At 35.8% G+C, this 23,789-nt stretch overlaps 1 protein-coding gene across 1 annotated transcript in view; it reads right to left on the minus strand.

The window, feature by feature from the left end:
- LOC129000265 (ectopic P granules protein 5 homolog) overlaps positions 1 to 23,789 on the minus strand; it is a 77,918-nt gene that overhangs the window by 28,286 nt on the left and 25,843 nt on the right. The window contains exons 15-34 of the mRNA XM_054427225.1: positions 23,182 to 23,260; positions 21,765 to 21,912; positions 21,493 to 21,636; positions 21,160 to 21,334; positions 18,830 to 19,069; positions 18,219 to 18,382; positions 17,677 to 17,844; positions 16,795 to 16,921; positions 15,733 to 15,862; positions 15,411 to 15,599; positions 14,900 to 15,137; positions 13,476 to 13,625; positions 12,211 to 12,400; positions 10,218 to 10,360; positions 9,636 to 9,813; positions 7,461 to 7,655; positions 6,519 to 6,650; positions 4,055 to 4,291; positions 2,822 to 3,005; positions 120 to 338 (exon numbers count right to left, since the gene is read on the minus strand). Coding sequence (XP_054283200.1) covers positions 120 to 338; positions 2,822 to 3,005; positions 4,055 to 4,291; positions 6,519 to 6,650; positions 7,461 to 7,655; positions 9,636 to 9,813; positions 10,218 to 10,360; positions 12,211 to 12,400; positions 13,476 to 13,625; positions 14,900 to 15,137; positions 15,411 to 15,599; positions 15,733 to 15,862; positions 16,795 to 16,921; positions 17,677 to 17,844; positions 18,219 to 18,382; positions 18,830 to 19,069; positions 21,160 to 21,334; positions 21,493 to 21,636; positions 21,765 to 21,912; positions 23,182 to 23,260 — 3,430 coding nt within the window. The remainder of the gene's footprint in view (positions 1 to 119; positions 339 to 2,821; positions 3,006 to 4,054; positions 4,292 to 6,518; positions 6,651 to 7,460; positions 7,656 to 9,635; positions 9,814 to 10,217; positions 10,361 to 12,210; positions 12,401 to 13,475; positions 13,626 to 14,899; positions 15,138 to 15,410; positions 15,600 to 15,732; positions 15,863 to 16,794; positions 16,922 to 17,676; positions 17,845 to 18,218; positions 18,383 to 18,829; positions 19,070 to 21,159; positions 21,335 to 21,492; positions 21,637 to 21,764; positions 21,913 to 23,181; positions 23,261 to 23,789) is intronic.

Raw genomic sequence — 23,789 nt, forward strand, 5'->3', positions numbered from 1 at the left:
GTTTTTAAAGCTATAAGTCTCTACATAATTCCAAAATTAAGTCAAAATCATTTTGCTGGATTTTGAGATATATTACAGACAGACAAACAGACATAGCTAGTATTAGCGTATAGGATTACCAGGAAGTGTGTCCATCATGAAACGAATACATTCAACAAACATGGCTGCCAACTTGTGAGCGTGGCCTCCGTCAGCTACGATCCACGGCGGCAACACCGACCTATCGTCAGTCAGCTGTTGTATCCACGCCGCTGTGGGCTCTGTTAGATTGCGGGTGAAGTACGGAGCCAGCCAAGGGCAGAACAAACCTGCCAGGTAGGGCCATAGTTGCTCACACACTGAAACAGATTCACAGATATCACAGCTCAGTCATATTGTGTCTTCTTATGTGTTGCCTATTGTTTGTAGTGACAAGAGGCAACATAACATCTATGACCTACAACAAAATGTGATCGATGGAAGTACTTGTAGAAGAAACTGACACATCTATTGTAATGGAATACGAAGAACTTGAAAAAGAACTTAGTAAAGTAAAAAACTAAAGCTATGTATTGGAGATAGAAGAGAGGGTGAGGTAAATTGGTTTTGTTTTAGTGAATCATTGAAAAAAAGCATGTTGTAGAGAAAGAAAATTTGTTAGTAGATTATGGTATTTAGAACAACAAACCAAAAATTAAAAATGGTTAAGGAAGTACTAATTTTACGTTGTGAAAGAATTGTATGACTCAACATCTAGTTGGTTCAAAAGTATGTGTCACACAACAATCAAATAATTGTTTTCATATTTTCAGGCAAACTGAATCAACAGTACTCTCAGATAGGAACTTTTATATAATATTTTATTTAGTAAATTATCGCACATACTTTCTAATACACTTCCCTAAATAATTTCAAGCGTAAGACAAGTAGCCCTAGTTTTATTAAAGGCCAGGATAGAATACTCATCAGTCATCAGGCCTACAGAGTCAATCTTAATCTTAAAGTTAGGCAAAATCTTCAAAAACACTTTAAGGAAGGGGAGGATGACCTGAGCGTCTGAAGGATTTCCTGAGGACTTCAAGAGCTCTGAACCTTTGATTAAAATTAAAGTAATTAGTTAAATTTGTAAAAGTTTCGTAAAGACTCCTAGATTTTATTGGCTCCTTCTGAGCACTTTGGGGATAAAATTTGATTCAAAAATTAATTTGATTAATTGGGGTGTGGCTGGTTATAGGGGAAAGACTAGCCTGTTTTGTGAATACAATTTCATCAACCCCATCAGAATTTACGTCACAAAGTACACACAATAGTATTCATGTTTGTTGCCATTGATCTAATATTCAATAATTTAATTTCCAACCCAACAGCATATTTACACAAAATATAACTCCAACAGCTTTAATGCTGGAAACTTTAAAGAAGACCATAACGCAAAAGCCTGGGGTGGATTTTTTGCAGCCTACAAAAAGCCAATCTAGATAATAAGAGCTTCCACTGTAAACCATGTAAGTAACTACAGCTAAAGGAATTAAAATACAAACAGGATTTAGAATATACAGGGTGTCTCACGAGAGGTGTCTCAAACTGATTACGGAAAAACCGCTTAACGTACAAGGATGAAATAAAATTATTTCCCCCTAAATTGACCCCAAGGAATAACCTAAAAATATTTTTAACTTTTTCCCAATACAGGGTGTGCCAAAAACTGAGGGTCACTAGTTCGAATCTCGGAATTTTCAAATGTAAACATATGTCATGTAATACATCATTTTAAAGGTATTTAATAGACAAACATTTTGGCGAAAACAGAAATTAGTTATCTTTTTCCGTTTCAAAATGGCGGCAGTTTTTTTGAAAAAATCTATATTTTTTTAAAACTCTGTGTTTCCTATTCCAATGCATTTAGCCCTTTTCTGGTTGAATTTTCTTACTCGTTATGAAATTAGCTTTACTTTGATATGTTACAAGTAACGGTTTTTTAAAATTATAAAAATTCCAAAAAAATTTTATTTTTGAAAATTTGCGAATGCTCATTGTTCAAAATTTTCAAATAGCAACATATGTCAAGTGGCACATCATTTTATAGGGTTTTTAATTCCTAACAACTTTGTAATTTACACTTACTTTGTATCTCTTTTAGTTTTTGTGTAAATAACAAAAAACCTAATTTTCCTATATCAAATGCATGTTATTTGGGTTTGACGTGGTTTAACACTTAAGGTTTTTTGTTATTTACACAAAAACTAAAAGAGATACGAAGTAAGTGTAAATTACAAAGTTGTTAGGAATTAAAAACCCTATAAAATGATGTGCCACTTGACATATGTTGATATTTAAAAATTTTGAACAATGAGCATTCACAAATTTTCAAAAATAAATTTTTTTTTGAATTTTTATAATTACAAAAAACCGTTACTTGTAGCATATTAAAGTAAAGCTAATTTCATAACGAGTAAGAAATTTCAACCGGAGAAGGGCATTGGTATAGGAAACACAGAGTTTTAAAAAAATATAGATTTTTTTCAAAAAAACTTCCGCCATTTTGAAACTAAAAAAGATAATTAATTTCTGTTTTCGCCAAAATGTTTGTCTGTTAAATACCTTTACAATGATGTATAACATTACATATGTTTACATTTGAAAATTCCGAGATTCGAACTAGTGACCCTCAGTTTTTGGCACACCCTGTATTGGGAAAAAGTTAAAAGTATTTTTACGTTATTCCTTGGGGTCGATTTAGTGGGAAATAATATTATTTCATCCATGTACGTTAAGCGGTTTTTCCGTAATCAATTTGAGACACCTCTCGTGAAACACCCTGTATATATCATTTGTAACTCACACTTGTCAGAGAGGGTCCCTCGGTCGTTCTGCAGAGTTGCTACAACCAGAGCATGTCCGATCATTCCTTGGAACACCATCAGAGGTTCTACATAGATGCGGTACTTGGGGTACAGTCCGTACAAACCGTACTGGAGCCTCTCTTTGGTGAAGTGGTTGCCTAACAAGCTGCTAGTGTCTCGTAGCTGATACAAACATCACAGAAACAATTATTTGAATTGTTTGTCAAATTAAATTTACTAGGTACCGTTACGCTGATTTAACACTAACAGCACAAATGTTATTTTATTCTAATTTTATTCCACCAGCTATTGCCAATTTATTTATTAAAAAACCAAATAGTTGATCCACCCAATGTGCTGCTGTTAGTGGTGTGTCAGTTCCAAAAGGGCGTTATCGATTCCAACAATTCTTGGCGAAATAACCGTGACCGAGAACCGTTGGAAAATTGTTGGTTCTTCAGTCTGACGGTTATAAGTATTTTTAGTCTGCCTTCATAAAAAATTGTCTTTACACATACAATGGCTGTAAACTATTATGGGGAGCACAAGTTGACTTTCATTTGACCTCGGTAGTTCTTTCCTGCTTTATGTATCTTCATTTCAGATGAATCGAATTGTAAAGCAAAACAGCCGATAATAACTAAACGAGATATCGGTGAGATATTGGTATTGCATCGTACGGCTTCTTTTTTGAGCACACAAATTTTAGGCAAGGCAAAAGTAAAACTCAATATCAAGAGGTGGAAGTACTGCTACCAACAGAGCATTTGTAATTATAAAATAAACTCAAGTGTTTAAAATAAATTTTAGCGTGTGTAAATTTTTCCCAATTATTTTACCGGAACCGGGAACTGAGAACCACCAAGAACCAAACCAAAACCGCACCCTTAAAAATGGAACCAACACATCACTAGCTGCTGTCCTTAACTCTATTTCCTCCCTTAATTTTTCTGTGATAGTTGATATGACATAATAATAAATGTTATATTTTATAATTTTTGTTTCTCTATGTCAAAAAAATGTACCTACTCAACAGAAATCAGTAAGTTTCATCAGCGCTTAGCTTTTGTAAGTGGCTTAATTCAACCATGTTGATTTTTTCCTAAATCCTTCTACAACTTTAACAAGGAATGAAACCACTAGTTCTATTCATAGTTAATGAAATTTCTTGAATATCTGTGAAAGTCTTTTTACAAAAGCGATTCTTTTTCTTGCTTGTGGAGACCGCCTACCTCTTGTACAGACAGCGCTCTCTGCTCAGTTGCGTACTGGTTAATAACCTCCTTCAGCTGAGCCAGGCTGAGCCCAGGGTGTAGCCTGCTGCCGCCCACCATGGCATTGACCAGGTCATACCACACATCTGGCGCTAGGCTCTGCGTCTCACTGTGACGCAACACTAGAGACAACACCTCGCCGTAATGCTCCGGGAAGTCGTACATGAACATGGTCGCCAGGTGGTTACGGAATATCTGCGAACAGGGAGGTTCCAAATCATGTTTAAGTTTTAAGTCTTAGAGTGGAGAAAATTAAGTCAGTTCAAAGTCAACCTTTTGTGTGTCATCTAACTATATGTACAGAAACAAATAGAAGTAGCATCTAGGGAGTACATCCTCATTACGTTAGTGAATATCAACCCTTTTTCGTCAGGTGATGGAGATTTCCGCATGATGGTTGTGGATGTTGCCGACAGGAGGTTATTTCCGCCAATTCTGTAGACAGTATGGTGGTATGGCAATATTTATTTGCGTTTAACTATAATAAACACACTTGCCTTGTTAGGTAAAAATCTTTCTAAAACATTAATATTGTTTAAAATTACCGTCTAATTTTCTTTTGGTAGACTAAATAAATAGTTTTTCATTAAATAACAAAGCCAATTTTTATCCTTTATTTATAACCTGTTGTTAGTTAGATCTAAATTGTAAAGATGGGTTGAAGTTTCATCTGCAATCTTTCTAGATATCCAAAGCCGATATCCAAAGTGATTATATCTGCATTTTTTTTTTTTTTTTGTAAAAAGTTGTTTATGCAATAAGAAGTCATTTTGTAGCTTTATTAACCCTCCGAGTGTCCATAGTTTAGGCCTTAATGTCCGCCTATTTTTGGCGCATTTGCAAGGTTTTATTAAAACGGATCTGAGAAGCTTAAAACAATGTTAATTCTACTGTTCTATATACCATTTTGTTTGGAAAATCATGGGCTTCAATATTATACATAAAACATAAGGAACATTTGTTTCAAAAAAATTTTTTAGGTAAAAAAAATATTTTGGAAAATATTCAAAAAAAAATAAGTTTGCGCTCAATGAAATTGTATAAATTACAGTAGAACCTCTTTAATCCGAACTCCACTAATCCGAACCCCTCATTGCTGTACTCTACACACAGTACAGTAGTTCTTTATTGTATACTGTATTTAATTTACAGTACTGTTTATTCACCATGTTTACTACTGTATTAAATAAACACTGTATTTTACTTAATAAAACATTTTTTTCACTTTTCCCAAAATAATGTTGATCAATTTTAGCCATGTTTTAGCTATTGTTATGTAAAAAAAACCATATGTTCTGTAATCCGAACTATTCAATAGTCCAAACTACCCCTGGTCCCAATTAGTTCGGATTAAAGAGGTTCTACTGTATAGGCCTATAAATATTTGAAAATAGCCACTTTGTTCTAAATTTTATGAGGATTACAAATGTATAATAATATAAGGAAGTAGATTTGCAAATAAATAAGTTATGGGCAAAAAACAGATTTCAGTACATAGCGTTTAGCTAAGAATGCATAGCCTAACCATAGCTAGGAATCTGGCTGATAATTTACATCAATATCACTACATACTTCTTCAGGATCATCAACCAGCCCTTCAAAATCACTTAAATCTTCTTATAATGCACCACGTATATCACTACTTTTGATTTTTAACACTAAAACAATGATAAACGTAATAAAACACATCAGTATCGGTCCGGGGTAACCTAGCTGTTTACAAATACGCACGTCAGCTGTCTGCTACAATTACGATCGGCTCAGAGAACATAAAGCGCTTAGAGACAGACCTCTGGAGAAAGCTTAGAATATAACGAAAAGAACGATACCTAACTCGATCCAGTTCAATCCGATTCAGTCAGTCATAGAGCCTTCGCCGTAAACGATGTTCGTGCGTCGAAAAATCGACGCGTGACACTACACAAAGTGTGTCGTGCGTCGATTTTTCGACGAGTGACGCTCGGAGGGTTAAGTGAAAAAGAATAAAAATATGCTATAAATCGTAATAAATCCTTGTAATTTTACAATTTTGTGCTAGTTTGGAAAGAGTTAAGCTACAATGTAATTAAAGCCATGTTATTTACAAAATTTTGAACCAAAATCTCATTTAAAACCTATCAGACAACCCAGGATTACTTTGGCAACCAGGTATCTCTTGCATAGTGATAAAGACTAAAAAGGTTTGAAGATACAATTTGAAATGGCTAAGGAATTTAAGGTTCCTCCCAATATATTGTCCACTTATTTAAAGAACAAAGAACACTTATTTAAAGAACAAAGTTCTTGGCAGTGAAACTGACTGCCTTGACGCAAGACTTATTTCACGATAGTCCAGTAACGTACAGATGTCAACCAAACCAATAACTCGCTCATACAGTGTCAAAGAGGGTAGGACTTATCAACAGTACATATTTTTACTTACCCCATGTAACGTGAGTAATTCCTGAGATGGAGTCAGCCCAGCTGTAGCCAAGGCTTTGCCAGCCAGTTCAATGACTTGAGATCTCTCTATCAGCTTGGGCTTCCGGGACGTCAGCCACTGGTTAATGTCAAACTGAAAATGTTTAACCATGTTTTATTTATATGTAGGTAATGATTTATAAAGTTTTAGAGCTAAATAGGATCACTATTTTTCAATTTCACATTTTCAACTAGGATAGTTTGCACAATATTTACCTCTTGTGTTTTTATTCTTAAGTTTTATGGATGAATTTAGTAACTGACAATGTCCAATGAATTTTTTAAATCTTAATTCGCCTGAGAAAAAGATTTTGAATCTTGCCACTGAATCTGTGCAGTATCAAAACAAATTAAAACTAGACCTCTCTAGATGGGACTAAAAATCTTCAGCCATTAAATTTACCTAATTCACACAGAATTTTATCAGAATCAAATTTTACATCCAAGCTGAAAGATAATTTGAGTCAAAAAGTGTATTACAAAATTCATATTTTTTTTAAACATACATTTGAAGGCTTTACACTCAGGATAACTTAATTTAAGGAACTTTGATTTAAAATGACTATGTACCAGCTTGTAAATTACTTTTGTAATTCCTATGTCAGGTGTTATGCAGTGGTTTGCCTACGGAGGAGGGGGGAAGCAGGAGCGGATTCGTGAGGCCTAAAAATATTTTAAATTCCCAAAATAAAAATGAATATTTAAGTAATATATTTAGAACTTTTATAGCACTTTTAGTTAGCCAAAATTAGCAATATTGAATATGTATTGTTCTAAATTTTATTTTCTCATCCTCAAAGAAAGATTCTGATTTTAAAATACTACACTCCAAGTGTTCTGGTCTATACAAGAAACACACAGGTTGTTTTACCATCATATAATCGATTATGTTTGTTCTGTTTACCTTACTGAGCAGAACAAACAGCAAATCAGGTGATGTCTGATCACTGTCTACCAAAGTGCAATACATCTGCAGAAACAGGTTGGGACTTGCAGCTGCAGGAGTGAAGTGAGGGCCAAGCAGCCCGGCTAGAGGAGGATTCTGCAGAACTGTAGTCAACAATCTCACACATTCCTTCTCCTCTCCTGAGATGAACATCTGCAATACGGACACCAAAATAACTGACAATACAAGAGTGAAAATTTAAAATCGTACGTTTTCATGTCCCTGGCCTTTTACTTCGTATATACTGGATTTGTAGTTTATTATTAGCCTATGTGTTTTAATATTTTTTGGGACGGGGGCAACATGTTACACACATTTATTTGGTTTTAAATAGGTTATAGGTATTTTTTTCGTATTTTTAAAGTCTCGAAATTCACGACCATGACGTGTCCCTAGGGTAGATTTTCCAACTTTCACGCTGTTTTTAGACTAATTATTCATGCCGAAATATATAAAGCCATCTTTTTATGTCATCAATGGTTATTAAACTTACAAAACAGGAGCATGTTATAATTTTATTGTCATTACAAACTGACTACCATGACAAAATAAGTCTGTCCCTCGATTTGGCATCACGACCATTTGGGAAAAAATTTTAACTTTGGAGCACGACAGTGGCAAGCCTGGTGTCGATGGAGTCAGTTGGTTTTAGAGACTAGTTCGGGGTGTACGTCAGGATTGTAGTGCCGGTCGTTTCGAGTTGAAAGGAGGAATTACAAGATTAATAAAGGAAAGATTGTGTTTTTTGTAATTTTGGTGTGTCCATGACCGTACGTAGTCATTCGATGAAGTAGACATGGTGTTAATTTTTGTTTATAAGATATTTCAATTGCTAGATTAACCTAGAAGTCCACTTTGTATCCTCGAACATGAGGTGCAGGGCTACCGCCAGAACAGAGCCAAATAACACGTAATTTCACAACCAAAGTTTCACGACCATCGCGGGTTTTTTCACGACCAATCCAGCCTTATGGATTATAGTGTGTTTGGTCGTGACAATAACTTTAATATAATTGTAAATTGAACAGTTTAGTTCAATTGAAACACATATTTTTATTATAACTAACAGGATAATTGAAGGATTGTTTAGAAAGATTTAGATTATTCCAGACAATTCACGACCGTACCGCTTGTCCCTGACAAAAATTAAAATATCGTCATATTTCAATATTTTATACACAAAAGAAGCACACCTCTATACAAACATAACGATTTTTCGGGTCTCAGGTAAGTTTTTTCGGAGTTATACACACTTAAAAAGATTTTATTGGCTTTTTTTCAATTTTTTGAGTTTTTTTATTTTTTTCTAGAAAGACCAAATATACCAAAAGCTCAGTGACCTTTTTATTGTATAATGGTCATAAAAGTAAATTAGTTTATAGCAAAACATAGTTACAAAAATAATATTAACTATTTTTAATATTCATTTAAACGTCCGTTATGGTCGTGACAGGATTTTGTGTTTTTCCACTAAAGATGCTCTTTTAAAAAGAAACTACCAAAGATATTGCGTTACCATGGACATTTTATGAAACTTCAAATGTTAATGAAATAAAAAAAATAATAAAAGTTTTGAAAAAGGGGGAAAAAAATTTGCAAAGTGCTTTTCCTGAAAACGTACGTTTTTAAATTTTCACTCACAAACATTTGACTGGTAGACATTGCTTAAGATATAAATAACGCATGATGAAAAGGAGTTGACTATGAAAATGAAAAGGTTTTGATCACAACAAATTGTACACAGTTATGTCATTTATATAATCTTGTGTTTGTAAACTATAAAAATTAAGTCCAAATACTCAATAATTACTCAATAATTCTGTTGGACTTATTTAGAAACTTAAGCACAAGCCAAAGACTGTAAGAATAAAAAGTATTGGGAAAAATATTCAGCCCTTTAAAAGATGACGGGTGGAGAATTAAAAAAAGTAATTGAGAATAAAATAACAGCCTTTATTGCCACAGTTGTTCTAGCTCTGATGAAAACAGAAGATTCAAATGGAAGGACGAGTATAGAGGTTCCTCTGACATCTTTACCTAAAAATGTGACATATGTGCACTGTTGAGAACTGTCATGCTTGGTATGGTCATGCTAACTGTTACAAAACCGTTCAATTTCAATGCTCTACTCACATTGCCCAGTTTTTCAATACATGAGGTAACTAGTTGTTTAAGAGGTGGATAAGACATTGCGTCGTCTGTAAACATATCACACAGATGGTAAAACAGGACAACTCCTACATCTTTTAAGGGGTTTAACAGTTGGACATCCCCAATCTTCTTAAGCTCGGTAAATTCTTTTTCCAGAGTCCTAAAACAATAAGTAATTATTACTAACCTAAATTATACAAATGAACATAAAATCTTAAGTTCAATCAAAATCAAATTGAAAGCTGTTAGATTAATAGACTTCTTAAATATCGAATAAATAGGCTAGATAAATGACTCTTCTGTTATGTTGTCATTTTTCAGCTTCAAATATGTGGTCAATTTTGCTGAGTTGGGCTTTAAACAATCTGAAAGATGTTTTAAAATATACTTAAACATGGATGATAAGAGAATGTCTTTGTCTTTTGTTTACAAAACACAAAACTTTACATTTTTTGTGATACACAACTCAGTTTAACAATCGCGGCTCTACAAAACACAGCAAGTAAACTTTTGTCAGTTACCCAAAACTTGTTGATCATGTAGACTAATGATGTTTAAACTTACTGAGCAGCATTCTCTATATGAACACTAGCAGCACACACAGTCGTTGGGGGGGACTGCATACATCTCTTGAGCAATCCACCTACTTCACTGCGATTGTTGTCTACTTGTTGGCGGACTGCCTCGTTGATGCAAGCGGGTGAAATCTATACATGCAGAAATCAGAAGATTAACAATCATTATATCTGACAAGTGTATAAGTTTTGCATTAGAACAGCATTTATTTAATGATTTGAGCACAAGACATGGGACCAAGGACAATATTACTCGATGCATACTCGATGCGAACGCATTGGCTATTAATTAACAGCCTTAGTCTAAGGAATATGTCGGCCTTAGTCACTAACAAGACTATAAGATCACGCCACTCATCCCACACTCATCTCCATTCATACTTGGCTTAAAATACCTACATTCGTATGGTCGCCATTTCAAAATAAAGCATTTATTAACTTTAAGCCTTTTTGTCATTAGTTAGTAATGTTAATGTGCATCCTGTGCACCATTTTGTATTTTATCCCAAAATCCTATTTTCCTTTGGTTAGTAAATTATTTATGAATGAAATGTCAACAAAGGAATTGATCATTCTCTTAGTGAGCAGATTAGTTGCAACATAAGTTGGAGGTTTTAATAACACTGAGGCAGGTTAGTGAGGTATTATGTGATAGCCAATGTTGTATAGCTTAACTTAACAAATAACAATTAAACCTTTTTAAAAGGCATAGAGTTCAGCTACCTTAGTTGGAAAAGATTGCTATGCAGGGGTCAGATGGACTACAAAAGGTCACAAACTGTTATTTCATCCTGATATAGGACTCTTTAAAAAAGGGCCTATGCAAAGTTTTTTTTTTTTTTCAAGAAAATGGTGATTAAAGAAAAATGTATTCCTAAAGGCCATGTCACACCGACATCCACCGCTCCCGCCACGGGAGTACTGCGCGCGGATGTTTTTCCTCGAGCCATGTCACACCAAAAGTTCGCGCCCGCGGTGGGAGTTTTGAGATGATTTCATTACAATTTGTTTTATCTGTTTCTGTTTAGTATGCCATGTAAGTTTGCAGATTTTATTAAGTAGTAAAGTGTTTTAAGAAGCAATTGAATCTTAATTTATTTGTTAGTGTACTTTAAAAAGTTAACTGTAATTATTTTTTTAAATTTAATTTAGACCTTTTGTTTGAAGTGCAAGCATTCTAAATATGGTTGAGGATAAATTATTCGCTTTCAGTATTTTGAACGTTATTTTTCGCTACACTACAAATACTTTTTAATTTTTAATTAAAAACATAAGACCATTTTAAAACTAATGTAATTTTTTTTTTGCTAAGCCTTCTATTGAAAGTTCAAGTTGACATTGACTGTATAGGATTGGTTGTTGCAAATTGAAATTGATACAGTTGATGAAACAATAAAACGTTGTTTAATACAACAGCAATATAAAAAATTTCATGGGAAACATTAAATTTTCACCGTAAACATTATTTTTGTATGGTAAACAAAAGTGTTTTTTTCTGAAAATAAACATAGGTATTATGGAGATAATACAAAACAACATATCATCAAACAAAAGAAACATGTTAAATTTAATCTCAAACTGTATTACTTTTAAACTTGAAATAGCTTGGCCATTCGACATGCCTATTTGCGCATGCGCTAGACAAAACTCCCGCAGCGGTAGTCTCAAAAAATCGCTCAGCAGGCGGACGTGGCGGTGTGACTTGGCACATTTGATAACATGGTGAGCGATTCTCCAAAGTTCGCTCCCGCCGCGGGAGCGAGCTCGGTGTGACTTGACCTTAAGGGTTCCCTGAAATTTTCTCAGGTAAGGTAGCAAACACTATACCTTGTCAAAAATAGAATTAGCTACTTGGCTAAGTTTTAAAACATTGCCTTTTTTTAAATGTGAGTGTGTGGTCAGACAATCGTAACAAACAATATTAATTCACCTAAACTAACTACTTAAACTATGGGTTTTTGTAAATGGAATCTGAGGTATACCTTGATATAAATGACAGCAGGACCGGCACAGTTCAATGCATGTGCGGACGGAGGCTTGACGCGAGGGTCCGTGGTGTCACACGCAGCGTGAAGTGCAATCTCCGTCTCTATGTGGGTGTACAACGAAGGCAATAACTCCATCAGCGAGCAATCCAACGCAGTGTGTTCTGATAGTCTAAGACTATAGTTCCTGCAGACATAAACGTTAACAAATGTGTTATTTATTTGTAATGTTCAAATACAGTTGCTTGATAATCCGACATACTCAATAGGCCAATTCACCACGGGCAGTCTTTTAGGCAAATACAAAACAAGCCTGCAGCAACATGACTCACCCACTCTGAAATATTATGTAACATCATTGTGTAGTTTAGTTTAAATAATCACTTGACTGTTTAGTACTTTTTGTGAAATTAATTGTGTTTTCATACTGTCGCAAAATGCCTAATAATTATTAATACTGCATTATAAGATAATGGTGACAGTTTCTCTGAATTGAATGCATTAGGAAAAAAATTTGATAATCCAATGTTTTCAGTAGTTCGAAACCCTCCCTGCTCCTAACCTGTCAAAAGGACAACAGTAATTTTCATATTCTACCTACATATAATCATACAAATATTTATATTTTTTCATATGTAAAAAAATGTATTCTAGCTATTTCAACATTTTTATTAATTAGTGAGATAACAAAAAATGTGATTTTATGCCTAACATTGAGATAGACAGAATATTTTCAAAGCTAACAGTTGTATGTCTGAGGCAGTGCCATGTCTTTCTATTATTGGGTGCAGCTCTAAACCTTTCCTTATCAGCTGAGCCTTGCTTATCTTCTGATTTTCTTGTCAATTTGTTTAGAGCTTCACTTGCTCTTTTCCCCTTTTACTCTACCTCAGAACAGCTAGGGCTCCCTTGAAAACCTACGAACTTTGCTAACTCCAAGACCCATCTTTATACAATTGCAGATTTGTTTTTTTACAATGAAGTCAGTATGATGGATTATTTTGATTAAGTAAATGTTCAGTTGCTAATAACTCAAAAAACATGTCTTTAACTTATCATGAAAGTTTCGAGTAGCATACCTACCTATTACGATTTTAAACATTGTAAAGTTTAATAAACTTTACAATTTATTAACAGATTAAAAGTTTAAAATTGCTGATAAAATAACATGAAACTGTCTCTCTCAGGTCAGTGTAACCAAACTATTTTATTACATACCCTATGCATGCACAGTTACATACAATACTACATTTTTCACTTACTGAGCATATTCAAGGATGGCCTTAAAGGAAGGTTTCAGTGAATCCAGCATTACACCTTTGTGTAAAAGAGCCTCCCTATGTATTGAAGGGACGACTGCTTGGCGGAACTTAAGTGGTGGTGGAGGCAGTGGAGAATCATAAGTTTGCAGCCTGTTTGGAAAAAAATCATCAGTACTTAATGTGTTAAACAATTCATTTCTTACCAAAATTACAAGTTAGGGCCGGTACACACACACCGACTTGGGGGCATGTGAGTATGACTGTTCGTGTCGTGCTGGCATACGACAAAGTCGTGTTACCTCAAGACAGTTGTCGTATCGGTATACGACTCAGCAAACACAACAGCAAATTCTACTGGCTTTAGGACTACTCATTTGTGAGGATGTCGCCGGAGGAAGAGGTTCTCCTTCTCCTTCTCTTGTATATGGAGAAAACGTCGACGTAGAAGAGAAGTATCCAAACAGATCCTTTTTTACTTGAGAGAAGGACAAAAGGACTGTTTAGTGTATCGTTTGACGAATTGAAAAGTGATGGGAAAAAGTTGTTTGGATATTTCAGAATGTCGCCAATGTCATTTGACATCCTGTTGGATACTATTAGGGACAAAATAAGAAAATTAAACACACAAATGGCGGGGCAGGGTCTAAACTTCCCAGCGTGGCGCCCCGCAGTCGTGTCCCGAGACGCACTAGTGTGTATACACCGACGCGACAGCCGTATAGCGCCATGTCCCGCTACAACTCAGAACAGTTGTGAGCCCATACGACACGACTTGCCTGTCGGACCCCCAGTCGGTGTAGGGCGCGACTTGAAATTTGTCGTCCACCACTTTGACACCTCCACGACTGCTGCCGCACTAGTGTGTACACCCCCATGCGACTTCCATTGCCTACTTTGTTTCTCTACTAGTCGTGCAGATATACGATTTCTTGAGTCGTACAGGGGCACGACAAAAGTCAGTGTGTGTGTACCAGCCCTTAGTGTCATTGATTGATTCCACACCAGATCCGCTCCTATTTTCAACCGACTGTCAAAATAAACAATGAGTAGGTACTATTGTTTGGACGGTTTTTAAAAGTACGTGTTCAACTGAGTTTTATAAGTATTTTATAAGTTTCTTAAGTTTTAAATAAATACCTAGTGGTTATATAATGTACTTATTCAAATATGAAGTTTGGTGATTCAATTTCAAGGAGGAAAAATTTTGGACCTACACAGCATTTGTTATTTGATGATATCTGATAAAAGGGCGATGGAAGATAGTGACAAGATTACGCTTTGGATCGTTCCCTTACAAAAACCCTAAAAATGCCAATAGCTTAGAAATACACAAAATTAAAAAGTTAACAATTTTTGCACAATTACCCAGCTACACTTAATATAAATGTCAATATGAAAAAAAATTCCTACTGCGTTAATATTACCTTTTGTTGATTCGCTGTATCGGGTCTCCATCCTCGGTGATCTGAGGAGGCTTGGCCTGAGAGGTTATGTCTCTGCCCTGAGTGCGCTGCCATCGCTCTATGCTAGCGTTCTGTGATGCTTTCACTGTCTCGTAGTCCACATACTCGTACCACGGGTTCTGGTCAAACAAGTTGAAACTATTAACAGACTTGATATGTTCAGCAATGGAGGCTTGGCCTGAGAGGTTATGTCTCTGCCCTGAGTGCGCTGCCATCGCTCTATGCTAGCGTTCTGTGATGCTTTCACTGTCTCGTAGTCCACATACTCGTACCACGGGTTCTGGTCAAACAAGTTGAAACTATTAACAGACTTGATATGTTCAGCAATGGAGGCTTGGCCTGAGAGATTATGTCTCTGCCCTGAGTGCGCTGCCATTTCTCTATGCTAGCGTTCTGTGATGCTTTCACTGTATCGTAGTCCACATACTCGTACCACGGGTTCTGGTCAAACAAGTTGAAACTATTAACAGACTTGATATGTTCAGCAATGGAGGCTTGGCCTGAGAGATTATGTCTCTGCCCTGAGTGCGCTGCCATCGCTCTATGCTAGCGTTCTGTGATGCTTTCACTGTCTCGTAGTCCACATACTCGTACCACGGGTTCTGGTCAAACAAGTTGAAACTATTAACAGACTTGATATGTTCAGCAATGGAGGCTTGGCCTGAGAGGTTATGTCTCTGCCCTGAGTGCGCTGCCATTGCTCTATGCTAGCGTTCTGTGATGCTTTCACTGTCTCGTAGTCCACATACTCGTACCACGGGTTCTGGTCAAACAAGTTGAAACTATTAACAGACTTGATATGTTCAGCAATGGAGGCTTGGCCTGAGAGGTTATGTCTCTGCCCTGAGTGCGCTGCCATTGCTCTATGCTAGCGTTCTGTGATGCTTTCACTGTATCGTAGTCCACATACTCGTACCACGGGTTCTGGTCAAACAAGGTCAAGTTGAAACTATCAACAGACTTGATATGTCCAGCAATAGACTGGCTGGGTAGCTGAGTGGTAGCTTAACAATCAAGAGGTGGCCGGATCGATCCTGAGACAGGTTAGTTGATGGTTCGAAACTGGACCCAGCTATTCCTGAATGTTGGGCTTTCAATAAATTATCCTGGCTAATGAAACAGTAGATCTTAGTCAGTAACAAAAGCTACACAAATCATCTCACTCGATTCTATATTTAACTTTCACTCATATTTGGGTTAAAATATATCTCAATTGATAATTAATAATAATAATTAATACACTGTAAATAGGCTAGGTTTACATTATAGGATATATTCAGACCATTTCGTTGGATTGTTCTCGACCATAAGGAAACTAAAAATCTTTTTAAGGTGCTGCACATGAATTCTTCTTACAATCAGTGGCAAGCAGGATGCACATGCACAAGAACCTTCCCCCTTATTTGGTACAGTCATCTACAGTAGACTCCCTTTTATCCAGACTCCTCGGGACCAAGGCCAGTCCGGGTAACGGGTTTTACGGTTAAACCGACGTCCCCAAAAACTCATTAAAACGGACTGTTTACTGCGATATTCAACTTAAATTTAGGAGAGCATTGTATTTAGACACGTGATCACTGGTCTCAAATTTTTCCCACGAGAACAGTCGTTTCGGTACTGCCCACTTCCTGCCGATTTAGTCCGGTTAAACCAATGTGCTGATAAAAATTGTCCGGTTAAAGAGATGTCATTTCCCCCTAGTGTCCCATCGGTTAAACCGATGTCCGGTTAAAAGGTTTCTGGATAAGAGGGAGTCTACTGTAAATAATTAACTGGCATTGGATCAACTAGAGTGGTCTAGTAGTGTAAGTCTCAGTGTTGAGAGCTATTCCTCGTCCCTGACTACACGCCATTACCTGTTCAGCTGCAGACGTGATGACTGACAGCTTGTAAGGGTTGTACTGGAGTGGCAGTGCAGGTATGTACAGTCCTGACTCATGCAGTCTCGGCTCATCCAGCCACAGTGAGAACGTCTCGTACAGTCTGCAATTTGTATCATTTTAAACAAAAATTCTTATATTATAGAAAACGTGTACAGGTACCACTGGCACTATGGATTTGTGTGGTAATTGACTTTGTTACAAGATATAAAAAGTAACAGCTAAGATTCAACTCAGTTATAAGGAATTTTACATTTCTTCATAAAATACAATTTGAAAACTAAAGAAATTTTTGTGCAGGATATGTATACTAGACTGAACCAATTTAATATGTATTACCAATGACTATTGGATACTGAAGTAGACATCCCATCTATATAGACCAGCTGTCGCCAATTTCTTGTTTAAAAAAACATAGTTGTCTGAGCGTCATAGAATGTGCTCGTATATAAATTTGATTTCCTACCTTATTATTTTGTTGCTGTCATAGCAGATGGGTCGTATGGGTAGTTGCCACAGTGACATAGCTCACAGTAAGTCGTTACATCAGTTTGACTTGGTAATAGGGTTCGTGAAATCGACAGAAATCAGTACTTATATGACAATGTGTCAGTGGCTCACATTAACTACTAGATTTTTTATTTTAAAACTGGTGAAAATGTTATAATGGGTATGGAATGTCTAGTTGTATCAATATTTACATGTGTTAATAAGCAAAATTCACTCAGAAAACAGCCCGTTTGGTTGCATGAGAAGTTGTGGCATTGCTTTGCAAACGTTTAGACCTGAAGCCAGTGAACTCAGCTCATGATATATTTTTTGCACTTAGTTTCATTTTATAAACAGTTATTTACTTACTTTGACAGTGTATCGTATAGAAGATGCTTTTCCTGAGAAATCTCTGGAACACCAGCTTTTGTTCGGAAATACTCAACACAGTCACTCAGTTTGCGCTTCAGCCGTTTGTGATACGTTTGGTATGTGAGTCCCTCAAACATTTTGTACCCCACAGATCCATGATCCACACTAAAAATATTACAATATTACAACAAGTCAAGTCTCCGATATTTAGTGAATTTGTAACATAACAGCAGTATTTCCAAGAATAATAAACCAATCAGTAAAATGCTAACAGTACACTTGTTCTATTCAGGCCTCCAGAATTGATGTAAAATCAACATAATGGCTATTGGGTGACCATCTAACTGAAACTACTTCACAGGTGTTATAATCTTTATATTTAATACAGTAAATATAATATTTACTTACAGTATTACTGTATGTGTAATAATACAGTTCATATTTAACATTTTAACTGGTAATGGAAGTGGGCATCCCACTATTACAATATTATGCACTGTAGACTTGTAATGCTAATGTGTGTTCCAACACCTACATACCCGTTTGGGGAGATAAGACGAGTGAAGTAAAGTATGAAGAAGCGTTGCCATAGAAGAGGTAGCACGGGGTGGTCCACTGGTGTATCCAAAGCTTGCATACTCCATCTGTAGACACTCAGAGCTGAGGCAGGAATCACAGACAGTTTGAGGGTAGCACAGGCTCTCTGTCAAATACAAAACAACCTTGTAGTCTCAACAGTAACATACACTCCAGTAGACGCTAGTTATAGAGGTGATTGTACTTGTAGTTTGGGACAGGACAGAAAGGAATTCTTCTTTGTGTGCAGCAAGGCAAACTTGTTTTTAAAATTTTAAATTCCCTTTCAGTCTTTGTTGCATGGTTTTATGTCACTCATCATATGTTGGTGAATTCATCAACATCTTCCAGAGACATCATTATCTTCTGCAATAATCGTGAAATCGAGATCTACTGTGACAGCGACAAAATTGCTGACAGTTGAAACAAATCCTGTTCCGTGAACATCCCTAATTTAAGTATAGAATTTGTAAAGTTTATGGATATTTAGCCAAGTCAAATTATTTATGCACGGTTGTTTTTTCTTAAAAGCCAATTAATTATAATTTAATATCCTTATACGTATACTACTTACCTTCACCGCATTATCAACATTAGGCTTTCCACTGGCAAAACACAATTCTTTCACTACTTCTCGCCACAGCCCGTTGGATCCCTGGTTGTGGATCTCCTCTACATGAAGAGCAAAGTAAGCGAACCAAGGAGCCTGAGGGCAGGATGACCCCTGGGGCACCAAGGACGCCACGGCACTGCTGGACATCCAGCTGAAGAGAGAGGAGAGGCGAGAGTTGGCCTGACTAGTGGATATCAACGTCTGTAAACAAACAACAGCTAGAGTAACACTAAACCTGGTATATAGCAGATTATCCAGTCTGATACAATGGACATGGAGCTCTCTGAAAATCATATTGGCAAATTAATTAAGATTGCAAAAATGATACTTCATTGGCTGCCTTCTCTGAACACGAGGTTGTAATTGGCAGTTACATACACTACCGCTGATAGTGGTGATTACAAGAAAAAAATGTTACTTTGTACTTATTGTGTCAATCATCTCAACTATTTTCTGCTGCTGTAAAACGAGACATGCACTTGATACAGGACAAAGCTTCAACAAGCAACAGCATCATGCTACTATGTATTTTGAAGACATGTCTATACAGACACAAGTGGGTAATGGTCTACTAATTGGCGACACAATTAGCGCTGCGCATACACCACAGAGCGATATATCAAGAGGAGATGGAGTTCACAGTATGGATTCTGTACGGGAATACATTTTAACAAATTATATTAAAATTTGCACCTTTGCATTGTATTTTTTTTATCGTTTTAATAAAACAAGGTAGTAACTTAGAACAAAAGGTCACACATCGTGCTAGCTTATGCGCAAAGGTGATGAAGGATAGCAGACTAGGCCCTACGTTTTAATATTCCTGCCCAAGATCATAGAACAGTTTTTTTGTGGAATGAGTTGGGAATCCTTTTACAGGTTGAGTGTGAGACTTGCTAAATCTCCTAACACAAACCCAACCTCTCACCTCTCAGGGTACCAGCCTGGAACTGATATATATGATAGGCCATTGAATTATGTCACATTGGAGTTTTACGATTATGTATCGGGTGGATTATAGCCGATCAACATCGACCTTTTTCGTCTAAAGTATGAACTGAACTTGTGTGACATAGTTCCAGGTGTCCTCTCCATGAAGTATGGCTCCGATGATGTTCTGCAACCTATAACGAAATACTCAACATCCCATGCTGCCTCCCATCCACAATGGGATGTCGGGGATGAGAACGTGAGTCTAGCATCCTCTCAACTCGGCAACATTTTTGCACTACTGGTGCACAAAGTAGCCTCTTATTTGGCAAATGTGTTTCTTCCAACCTCGGTCTTCTGTTGATCGGCTGTCTATTCATTGCCAAAATTAAAATGGGAATAAACCTGGTGATCACCAACACTATTGGTTTGGATACCTTGCAGGCAAGTCACGGATGGAACCTTGGTACTGGACTTGTGAGAGCCGATCTCGATATACGCACACTCTGACATGTTTCTAAACCTCAGCCCCTTACATCAGGTCAGATTACATAGACAACGCCATCATAATTTATATTTAGTTTTAGGTTTCAATATGATCACCACAATTGCCAGTTAACACAAAAACCAAAGCATTTTAAGCGTGACTGCGAGAAGCAGTATGTGAACAGAAAAACTAACCTCTGCTTTATGTTCCGACTTCGTCCACTATAACAAGACATTGTATGATACATCAGATCAATGCCAAATCTAGTGTTAGGACTGACAAAAAATGTTACATGGCTAGGAATTAACTTATTAAAATATACTAACAACTACGAATAGTTTAATGATTAAACTTCTACATATAGGGTTGGGGTAGCTAATATTCAAATTAGCATTTTCAGCAAAACATACAAGTACATACCAAGGGAGGGAAGCCCTGACTTATCTCCTGATACACCTAAAGAGGATCAGGAGAGAAATTAGTGAAGACTAGGAGAGGAAATGGCAAGGAGATTCGGATGGAAATGGGCGGAGAATATTGAGGATCTCAACTTCACCCATAATAGTTGGAAAGATTGTAAAATGTGCTTTATCGAAAACTAAACATCAAACTACAGAGCATAATGCAGGCTATGCTGTCACCTAAACTCCTTTTGTTAGCATATAAGAATTTATATTTAACTGCATATCGGTGTAATATTTTAAAGTGTTTATCAATATTTATAATGAAATACTGGTATAATCCCTTTTTTCTGGTCAATAATGTGAGTACTTTACAGAAAAAGTATTTATTTCTTAAGGTTAAGCTCAAAAAACAATCTAACCAACAAACCAAGTACCAAGTTAACTACTAAATCCTATACAATTTTGTTCACCTGTAATAACTGGCCCAGGTTGTCGTAGGCCATGGCTGAGATGTCAGGTCGAAAGAATGCACATGATAGCACAACATCCATGAGGTAAGAAGCACTGGTAGGCTCTTCACTCCACATAATACACAAGATTTGCAGCCACAACTGTGCCAGGGGAGTGGAAGACATTAAGTTGTATCTGTAACATTCAAAATGGCAATAAACTCCCTCACTATTGGCAAAAAATGATATTTTGTGATACATTTTTTTAATAACAAATAAACAGAAATAATTTTGTTTTTTACTAAACCTCAGAATATAATTTTTTAAATATTGTTTTGAATTAGAACAACTCACTTGGAATAGTTGTACAAGTGGTAGTGAATCATATCACCAAACTGCTGAAGAATGTGTCCGGGAAAGTCAGTTGTTATCAAGCTCTTAGCAGTTTTGAAAAATGTTCGATCAGCCGAGAGCAGAGTTAAAATTGTTGATAGAAACCTGAAACACATTTAATGTAGGCCTATAACTAATGCTAGAAATTAAATTGATGACAAAATTATGTAAATTAAATGCATATACCACTCACGGTTTAAAACACATTTTACAGGACAATGACCTCAACTTACATGTCAGATTTAATCAGTGTGTTTGGGCAGTCTAGGAAAAGCGGGACTAAATGTTGCAACAATGATATAACAGCTGTGTAGAGTTGGCAGGACTGCAAGACTGACAATAGAGCAAACCCTCGACTGCAGATCAAGGGAACATTATGACCTGTACATACAATAATGAGGTTATTAATATTAGCATACCTACCCTAGAACAATTAACAAAGAAAGTTAGAGCCTTAACACAACTTGAGAAACATCACACGAGCCTTCTTATGTTATAAAAGCACAGAAGTGACCAGTGGCGTCATTTCACCAAATCCTTGGGGGGGGGGGGGGGCAAACACCGGAGGTATGGAATACCCCCCAGCAAACAAGGGGGGTCCGGGGGTGAAAATTTTGCAGTTTTGAAACAAAAAAATAGGGGTTTAAGCTTATTTTAATTGTCAAAAGCACTTCAAATAAAAAAAAATTTAGAGAAAAATTTAGAGTAAAATTTATTTAAATTTAGGCAGAAAATCAATGAAACTAAGAATTATTGACAACAGACAGAAACACAATAATTTTATATTGTTAAGTTAGTCATCCAAGAAACGTGATCAATAGTTCCACGATGTATTAATATTATGTTTGTTATTAGATTCATGACCAATTTCTCTTGTACAACATTTAGCAATGAATACGGTTGTTCATAGCCTATAGTTTATAACAGTTTATTTTGGTTTTTAATTAAATTCAAGTATTTAAGAACTTAAAAGCAAATCAAATTTTATCACCAATAAAATAATTTGACACAAAAGTACAAAAGGTTCTATTTAACTATATTAAATTGGTAGTCTACAATGTTCAAAATAAATTACGTAAAATGTATACACATGTATAATTTTAATGCTTAAATAATTCATAAAAGTAAATGACAAAGCAATGCTTCTAAAAAATCTGAATATTTATGTATATATATATAATATTTATTGATATATGATATATGATATATGATAACCAACTATAGTTTCGGTTCACAGGGAACCATCACATGGAAGTGAATAACGACGCCTTGTACGGCCTGAAGATGGTTCCCTGTGAACCGAAACTATAGTTGCCACACGCAGCATATTGGATTACTGAATGCAGGTATTTAAACCATTATAAATATAATTTGTTTGTTTTTTCAGATTAAACTAATTAGGCTATGCAACATAATAAACTAATAGTTTTATTAAATTACTCTTGACGCCATTCCTGTATCTATGTATTGTACTTAAATGAATAAAGTTATATGAAATGAAATTAAATTAAATAAAATAGAACAAAATATACACCATAAGAATAGATAAGGTACGAAATTGCAATGAGATGATTTGATTATGAGTAATTATAGCAATTAAGAGTAATCATGTGTAAAATCTATCTATGAAAATGACAATGCAAATCTTACCTATTGCTGTAATTTGTAGACTCATGTATACAGCCATGGCCTGGTGATTTTTGAGGTATTTTTCTACTAAGGCCATTTCCTAAACAAACAACAAATAATCAATTTTTGACACCAATTTTAGTCTACTCAATTCATAGTCATAAGAAACAACAGGTACAGGGTGTTTTTTTTACGCGCAGCCCAAATTAAAAGTACTGTGAGACACATTTTAATGGCAGAATAGCCTTATATTTTGATATCCCTGTGGCGGTATTTTTTTACTGCAGATTGGGTTTCCTAAAATTTTTCTGTTATTGACATGTACAAAATATAATAAAACCAAATATAAAGTGAACAATAACTACCCCTGTGCAGCAAGCCTGCAGACTAAGCGAATTTCCATCTGCCTGATTTTACTTTCACTTAAATCTATAGATTTAAGTTTTCCTTTGAACTCGGATTTGGTTTCCTTAAATTTGTATATGTCAATAATAGTTGACTATTTGGAACAGGAACTGGTATCATACATGGAAACTTAATTTCAAACCTTTCTTGTCATAAAACCAATAATTTACTTTCAATGTATTACTTTAAATCTTCAAAATTAGGGAAAAGCCATGTTGTGTCCT

Source organism: Macrosteles quadrilineatus, unplaced genomic scaffold (assembly GCF_028750875.1).
Source record: "Macrosteles quadrilineatus isolate MER2022 unplaced genomic scaffold, UCM_ALF_1.0 Scaffold_8__2_contigs__length_117827958, whole genome shotgun sequence".
Lineage (NCBI taxonomy): Eukaryota > Metazoa > Arthropoda > Insecta > Hemiptera > Cicadellidae > Macrosteles > Macrosteles quadrilineatus.